We start from the raw sequence: 8,863 nt of genomic DNA, 5'->3' as shown, positions 1-8,863 counted from the left end.
TACAGTCTTAGTAAATTATTTGACAGTGCTCTACTTACCCTTCCCAAGATTTGGAGAGCACTGCATTTCTCCTTGCCTATCAGAACTCTCTGAATATGTTTCTCTGGATTCGTTTCATGCTCTAAGGAGAGGTTACCAAAACATTGGAAAAACCACTGAACACACACTAGGAGAGAAACATGCTGAGATAATAAGAGGCGCAGAAAAGGCAGAGGTGAAGATTTTGACCTTCACATCAAGACTGGTACAATTCTACATCTCACCTATCACACTCCTGGTGCTTAACATTTGATGACACATCCTTTGGGAGAGGTAAATTCTGCTCACAAATTTTAGTGCCACTTTTGGAAACAGCTTTATGGAGCATCACTTCCTGCTTAAGCCCGTTTATATATGAGACTAAATTAAATAACATTTCCTTCACCATATTCTTGAAAATATCGTTTGGAGAATAACTAGACAACCATAATGGGAAATTATTAGTCTTCACACGAAATTGCTCTTCCTATTGTTCCTTGGGGAGATGAGGATATTGAAACTCATTTTAAGCCATTCTTCAGCTACAACACAGAAATATCCTTATTCCTCTTTCAATACAGTGCTATGTCATTTTTCATGATCACAATAAAAGAAGCAAAGGGAAGAATGACCCAAAAAACTCCACACAAGAGCCATGAATATGCCCTAGAAATTAAATATTGAGTTTTGCTCAATGCAATGTGGATTGAAAATCCTTCCTCACTATAAAAAAAAAATGTATGAAAACAAATAATAAAAGTTTATGGAATTAAAATAATACATCATCCTATAATATCTACAATAACTAAGAAATTGTTCTTAAGGGCAAACTACATATTAAATTGAGCACATACTTTTTAATGCTGTTTAAACTGGTATTTAGTTTGAATAAAAACATTGTCAGCCCAAAGCATATTCTTGATCCCAAACCAATTCCCATCAGAAATCATCTTTGACTTCTATTTGTACCAATTATGCTTATAAGTCTTTCCTATCCATTAAACAGGTAGTTAAAATATTTCTGTTCCCATTAGATTTTAGTGCAACAAAATGCTTAATGTTCCATAGCTAGGGCTGTTTTATTTTCTTCTGACATTCAATGTTGTATTCCATTGTATTCCTATTACATTGTTATATATGGCTTTGAGACCTTTTTATGGAAATAAAATACAATATTGAACTAAAGGGCTGTGTCAAATATTTCCATGTCAAATATTTCCATTTGATGGTGGTTATTTTAACATTAATGTAAATTAAAAGTAAATACTATCAACAGAATGCTACACACAGTCTGAAGATAAAGGCGATGGGGGGAGGGAGGGAGAGAGAAAGAGAGAAAGAGAGAGAGAGAGAGAGAGAGAGAGAGAGAGAGAGAGAGAGAGAGAGAGAGAGAGAGAGAGATTGTGCAATGTTGCATATCACAGTTTATACTCCAGAAGCATTTACTTCATACACAAATTAAATGGGAAAAGTGTAACCAGAGATGCCCATGGAAAATATCAGAGCAACAAGAGACATCAGAAACAATAACCCCTAACTACGATTATAAGGCTTTTGGAATAATTTATTTTTAAAGTATGGGGTGCATAGTGTATCTTGCAAACTCGTTCAATTTTATTTATCAAATTTGGAAATTTCCCATCTCCCACCTAGGGGGACTCTGGGTAGTATGCAAGTAAACTATTTTTTAAAAAGTGTATAAAATGTAAGAGGCAAGGTTGAATCAAGATCAATATTAAAAGGTAATTAAAAGGAAAGTGGGAGGCTTTCGGAGTGCTAACCAACCCCATAGCTGGATTGTCCTGAGACCCAAGCAAGTCAGCAATCATTTTTCATATCTTTCTAGGCTGGGAGAGTGGTTGCCTGCCTCACTTCTGAGGGTGAGGGGATATTCCGTAGGGCAATTTTTTAGTATTTGTTTTTAAACTGTTTTTATGTAAGCCGCCCGGAGTCCTTCGGGATTGGGCGGCATACAAATCTATTAAAACTTAAACTTAATTGCAATGGCAGAAAAGGCTCTCTTTATGGACCCTCCAATTGAAATTCTTTCACTGATGGGGTCTGTAATATGGTTCCACCACAAAACCGCGGACGACAAAATCGCGGTCGACGAAAGCGCGCATTTGACGTCATCACAGCGCAACAAAAACATCGTGCTGTGATCGAAAAATGTAAAAATAAAGCGAAAACCTTACCCTAACCCCCCCAAACCTAACCCTAAACCTAACCCTAAACCTAACCCTTAACCTAAGCCTAAATCTAACCCTAACCCTAACCCTTAACCTAACGCTAAACCTAACGCTAACCTTTAACGTAACGCTAAACATAACCCTAACACTCTAACCCTAACCCTAACCCTTAACCTAACCCTAACCCTAACCCTAACCCTAACCTTTATGTGAATCGGCTTGCTTTAATTTTATTTTTATTTCAATTTTTAATTTTTTTCGTCGCGCTGTGATGACGTCAAATGCATGCTTTCGTCGATCGCGCTTTTGTGGACCGCGGTTTTGACGGGTCACGCTGTAATATACCTTCCCTGGCAGAGAGGGTGGGACAGGCTGATATAATTGGGAGAAAAATGGTTGTGTAGGTAACTTGGTCCTATGGCATGCAAGATTTTAAAAGTCTTAACCAACACCTTGAACTGGACCCAGAAACAAACGAGCACTCACTGCAACGATGTATAGCAAAATGTGCATATTCAAGGAAACATATAATATGTTAACAGCAGATTCAATGTAAAATAGTTATCAGAGTTTATAAGACTGATCAAACTCATCAAGACACTTTTTTTCTGCCATTTCAAGGCTGGGCAACTCAGCAGTGGGAAGGGGTTTTAGGAAAGATTTCTGTAGGTTCCCTAAGAGCTTGAGTGAGTTTAGAGCAAAGGGATGATTGAAATCAAAACTGGTCTCAACTTTAGCTCAGCAGTTTTAGCTCAACTCAGTTTTGATCTCCACGATGTAAAAAAGATGTGGAGACTCTAGAAAGAGTGCAGAGAAGAGCAACAAAGATGATTAGACATATAAAGAATGATTGCTGGAATTGGGTGTGTCTAGTTCAGTGTTTCTCAACCTTGGCAACTTGAAGATGTCTGGACTTCAACTCCCAGAATTCCCCAGCCAGCGAATGCTGGCTGGGGAATTCTGGGAGTTGAAGTCCAGACATCTTCAAGTTGCCAAGGTTGAGAAACACTGGTCTAGTTTAATGAAAAGAAGGACTAGGGGTGACATGATAGCAGTGTTCCAATATCTCAGGGGTTGCCACCAAGAAGAGGGGGCCAACTTATTTTCCAAAGCACCAAAAAGCAATGGATGGAAACTAATCAAGAAGAGAAGCGACCTAGAACTAAGGAGAAATTTCCTGACCCATTAGAACAATTAACCAGAGGAACAACTTGCCTACAGAAGTTGTGAATGCTCCAACACTGGAAGTCTTTAAGAAGAGATTGGACAACCCTTTGTCTGAGGGGGTTTGACTAGAAGACCTCCAAAGTCCCTTCCAACTCTGTTATTCTGTTAGTTGTATCCAAAAGTGTGTCTTTTGAATAAATGGCATCTGTCAGAAGAAAAACGTTCTTCTTTCCCCTGCCTTCCATCAAGCTCTTTCAAGCAGAAAGATCTGGGGCACATCCCTGTTTCCCTGTTCTTTTCCAAGAACCCATGAAATGAGCACAAGCATGTTCATGTGATGTTGGATATGACCAACAATATACAACACAACAATTTCCAAATAGCATTATTAAGGAGTTGAGGAGACTGGAGATAAAACGCAAAAAACTTTCCTGTAAAACAGTTTGTGCTTACAGTGTCCTTTAGTGGTGAAGGTGTGAATCAGGAGCAAAGGGACCAGTGGTGGGATTCAAATAATTTAACAACCGGTTCTCTGCCCTAATGACCATCTGGGTAGGTGGCGCTCAGTGGTCTTGTGACTGGGTGGGCGTGGCCAACTCAAGGTCACACAGGTTGATGGATGCTCGGTGGTCATGTGACTGGGTGGGCGTGGCCAACTCAAGGTCACTCAGGTCGATGGACGCTTCGCCTTAGCTGTTACAATGTCATAAGGGTTAACCGGAGTTAGGCAGTTTCTGAAAGCAGGGCAATAAAGATGAGGCTAGAAACAGCACCAGAATGTTTCCTTCCTGCCTTCCTTACAGGATTATCCCTGTAAAGGTGGAAAAACCAAAAGAAGATTTCTTCCAACAATCGGTTCTCTGAACTACTTAGAAAGTTATCAACTGGTTCTCCCGAATAGGTGCGAACTGGCTGAATCCCACCACTGAAAGGGACCCAATCCACCACAGAAAACCACTTGGGAGATTTGGGTCAACTTACACCGCAGGATGCGTTTGTGGGGGAAAATAAACCATATGTATGCAAACTTGAGAGGGACGCGGTGGCTCAGTGACTAAGACACTGACCTTGTCGGTCAGAATGGTTGGCAGTTTGGTGGTTTGAATCCCTAGCGCCGTGTAACCGAGTGAGCTCCCATTACTTGTCCCAGCTTCTGCCAACCTAGCAGCTTGAAAGCATGTAAAAATGTAAATAGAAAATTAGGAACCACCTTTGGTGGGAAGGGAACAGCATTCTGTGAGCCTTTGGCGTTTAGTTATGCCAGCCACATGACCACAGAGAGGTCTTTGGACAGCGCTGGCTCTTCGGCTTTGAAATGGAGATGAGCACCGCCCCCTAGAGTCGGGAATGACTAGCACATATGTGCAAGGAGAACAACCTATGCAAACTTGACCTCCTAGAAAAACAACCCCAAATGTACATTTGTATGATGCAAAGTATGATATACCTTTTAATAAAATATCTTTGCTATCAAATAAAAAGTGCTCCTTAGAGCATAAGCGGAATAAATAATACTCAGAAGCCCCTTTTCCGCCTGCTTCATTCAACCTTGGATACTGTCGTGCTTTTTTTATTTTTTAAAGGAAAGCCAGCATTCAGAAAAGGTGCAGAACTTATGACGACCAGCTTTTTGGAGCGCTAGGAAAGAGAAGATGCGCCTGGTGGAGAGACGGGATGCCCGGCTGGAAAAGGAAAGAGAAGCTCCCCCTCCTGGCTTTTAATTCCTTGCGGGGTGTTTAGGGCAGTGTTTCTCAACCTTGGCAACTTGAAGATGTCTGGACTTCAACTCCCAGAATTCCCCAGCCAGCATTTCCCTGGCTGGGGAATTCTGGGAGTTGAAGTCCGGACATCTTCAAGTTGCCACGGTTGAGAAACACTGCGAAGTTTCACCCTTTCTACATTCAACCCCCATCTTCTCCCATTGAGCTACGGTGGGAGTTCCCGATGGGCATGCTCCAGTACAGCCTTCTCCCAAAGCTGCTTTTTCAGGAACCCCTTTGAGGGCATCAGGTTGGAGAAAAGCCTTTCTCAGTTCTACCTGCAGATGGCTGGGCAAGACTTTAACCCAGTGTTTCTCAAGCTTGCCAACTTGAAGATGTCTGGACTTCAACTCCCAGAATTCCCCAGCCAGCATTCGCTGGCTGGGGAATTCTGGGAGTTGAAGTCGGGACATCTTCAAGTTGCCAAGGTTGAGAAACACTGCGGCAGGTTTTAGAACACTCCCAAGGTTAAGAAGACGAAAACTTGGAATTCATATTTCTGTGTTCTACAAAATGGGGTTTGATTGGGGAGAGGATGAAGTATTTGGGATCCTAGATTGTTTAGTGGATTTGCTATTCTTTTTCCATAAATAATGGAAGTTTCTATTTCTCCCAGTTTTCTTCCTATCTATTTTTATTTATTGTGTCAAGCATGTATAAGATAACAGATATAAGTATAACCATAAATAAGAATACAGGAAATGGCTATGAATAAGTGGGGACAGTAGGACAGGGATGATAGGCACGCTGGTGCATTTATGCACGCCCCTTACAGACCTCTTAAGAATGGGGTGTGGGGTGAGGTCAACAGTAGACAGTCTAAGGTAGCGTTTCTTTAACCCAGTGTTTCTCAACCTTGGCAACTTGAAGATGTCTGGACTTCAACTCCCAGAATTCCCCAGCCAGCGCTGGCTGGGGGATTCTGGGAGTTGAAGTCCACAGGACTTAAAGTCGCCAAGGTTGAGAAACACTGCCTTAGACTGTCTAATGTCCACCTCACCCCACATCCCATTCTTAAGAGGTCAGTAAGGGGCGTGCATAAACGCACCAGCGTGCCTATTGTCCCTGTCCTACTGTCCCCACTTATTCATAGCCATTTTCTGTATTCTTATTTATGGTTATACTTATATCTGTTATCTTATACATGCTTGACACAATAAATAAAAATAGGAAAAAAACTGGGGGAAATAGAAACTTCCATTATTTATGGAAAAAGAGTAGCAAATCCACTAAACAATCTAGGATCCCAAATACTTCATCCTCTCCCCAATCAAACCCTATTTTGTAGAACACAGAAATATGAATTCCAAGTTTTGGTCTTCTTAACCTTGGGAGTGTTCTAAAACCTGCAGCAGTGTTTCTCAACCTTGGCAACTTGAAGATGTCCAGACTTCAACTCCCAGAATTCCCCAGCCAGCATTCGCAAAGAGGCAAATATATCTCTCAGCTTAAAAAATCTAGAAATAACTTGATAGCAACAAAGAATAAGGAAAAGTATAATTCTTATGGCATCTTGTATGGATTTTTGCAGCCATGCCTGATAACACTGCCTTGGACCAGAAGAATACTGGCAAGATTTCATGCTAAGAAAAAAAAAATCTCAAAGGCAGCAGAACTCCATCCCATTCAGGCTTTTAATGTATTGTCTGTCTGTCTGTCTGTCTGTCTGTCTGTCTGTCTGCCTGCCTGCCTGCCTGCCTGCCTGCCTATCTTTCTATCTATCTATCTATCTATCTATCTATCTATCTATCTATCTATCTATCTATCTATCTATCTATCTATCTACCTACCTACCTACCTACCTACCTACCTACCTACCTACCTACCTACCTATCTATCTATTGCCCAACTCACGGATTGGTGACTCCAGGCAACTTACAAAATTGTTTAAAACCCACTGCATAATAAAAACCCATTAAAAGTCCCATTTCACCTCCCATAGCAGCAATTTCCCTACCACTGGATGGTGTCCATTGAAGCACCTCCCTGCTCCACATTCTTTGTGACTCTGACCTCTGCCTAGATACCAAACCCATCCATACAAAAAGCCCAGTCCCTTATAAAGAAAGTGAAGCCTTTCAAGTTACATTAAATTAAAGCAGTCCAGGATTCTGGGAGTTGAAGTCCGGACATCTTCAAGTTGCCAAGGTTGAGAAACATTGGTTTAAGGGGATGGGTTTCCCCGCCAAATCCCCGTTAACATATCAAGCAGCCTAGCCCGACGGCTTTGCCAGGCGCTGCCCTCTGCTCCCTACCCCGGGCCGCCCCCCTCCTCTTTCTCGCCCTCGCCTGCGACTCAGCCGAAATGGCCCTTTAGCCGAAAGGCGCTAATTGTCCTGGAGGAGCGGAGGAGACGCCGGGGAGTTCATTTGGACCTCCCCGAGGGGAGCTTCATTTGAATGCCCGCCACTCCCTTGGCACCCGGTGGCCCCTTTGGTCACCAAGCCCCCCCCTCCCCACTCCTCCCGCGCCCATAAAAGCCTCTCCCGAGGACTGGGGACCCCCCGACGTGGCTCGCATGCCCTCGTCCGACTCGGGAAGGGCCAACGGAGAGCATGGACGCGGATCCCCCGCCTTTCTTCTCCTCCTCCTCCCCTTCCTCCTCTTCTTGGGACTGGAAGGGCAGCGGCGGCGGCGGCTGCGGCGGCTCCCTGGAGCTGTGCCAGAGCTCGCCGGCGCCAAGCCTCTCCCCGTCGCCGTCCTTCGACTCGTACGCCTCTTCGCCTTATCCCCTGCTGGTGGACGTGCCCTGCGGTCCCGGCGACGGGAGCGAAGCCGGGAGCAGCCTGGGAGGGTACCCGCTCGGGGAGTTTCCCTCCGTTTATCTTTCGCGGCCCGGGCAGGGCCAAAGTCACAAAGGGCCCAAAGGGCGGATGTCGGTGCAGCGGAGGCGAAAGGCCAGCGAGAGGGAGAAGCTCCGCATGAGGACGCTGGCCGAAGCCTTGCACACGCTGCGCAATTACCTGCCGCCCATGTACACGCAGCGGGGCCAGCCGCTCACCAAGATACAGACGCTGAAATACACCATCAAGTACATCGGGGAACTCACGGATTTGCTCAACACCGTCAAGCAAGGACAAATGCCTTGAAGGCTTTGGGTGGGAGCTTATTATAGCAATAGCAGTTAGACTTATATACCGCTTCATAGGGCTTTCAGCCCTCTCTAAGCGGTTTACAGAGAGTCAGCATATTGCCCCCAACAACAATCCGGGTCCTCATTTTACCCACCTCGGAAGGATGGAAGGCTGAGTCAACCCTGAGCTGGTGAGATTTGAACCGCTGAACTGCTGATCTAGCAGTAGCCTGCAGTGCTGCATTAAACCACTGCGCCACCTCGGCTCATTATGCCCTCTTTGGAAGGCAGCCGCCTATCTATCCGATCCTTTCTCCCCCTCCACCCACCCCACTTCCACTTGACAGCCTTCTCTTTTTTTTTTTCAGTGACATTTTTACGAACAAATGTGGGTCAAAACCCCTTTCCCCAGTGGGAGGACAGGCAAGGCAGCTTTGTAGGGAACAGTACCGAAAAGTTTGCCAGTTGCTTTCTTTTGGGGATGTGTCTTTTTCCGCTGACTTTTTGATCCCATCCATCTTGGGATTTCCTCGTGGTCTCCCATCCAAGGGCTGCTCCTACTTTGCTTTCAACTGGCCCGTTACCAGTTTCCCCAGAGATGGACAATTATGGACTTGTTCAAAAGAAAATTTGGGTCAATCTGTTGTTCTAAGGGG

At 44.3% G+C, this 8,863-nt stretch overlaps 1 protein-coding gene across 1 annotated transcript; it reads left to right on the top strand.

Moving 5' to 3' along the window:
• The first annotated feature begins 7,689 nt into the window (after positions 1–7,689).
• Positions 7,690–8,253, top strand: MSGN1 (mesogenin 1). The gene has a single exon (XM_014072558.2). The coding sequence runs from the start codon at positions 7,690–7,692 to the stop codon at positions 8,221–8,223; it is 534 nt and encodes a 177-aa protein (XP_013928033.2). The 3' UTR covers positions 8,224–8,253.
• The last annotated feature ends 610 nt before the right edge of the window (positions 8,254–8,863 follow it).

Source organism: Thamnophis sirtalis, unplaced genomic scaffold, assembly GCF_051295495.1.
Source record: "Thamnophis sirtalis isolate CommonGarterSnake01/CBP01778 unplaced genomic scaffold, rThaSir2_p1.2 scaffold_5, whole genome shotgun sequence".
Lineage (NCBI taxonomy): Eukaryota > Metazoa > Chordata > Lepidosauria > Squamata > Natricidae > Thamnophis > Thamnophis sirtalis.
Note: the sequence above shows the minus strand (reverse complement) of the source record. Positions and strands in the feature narration are given on the sequence as shown.

Bases quoted from the DNA above. Each gene is read 5' to 3' on its own strand.
- MSGN1 (XM_014072558.2), top strand. From the start codon at position 7,690: ATGGACGCGGATCCCCCGCCTTTCTTCTCCTCCTCCTCCCCTTCCTCC.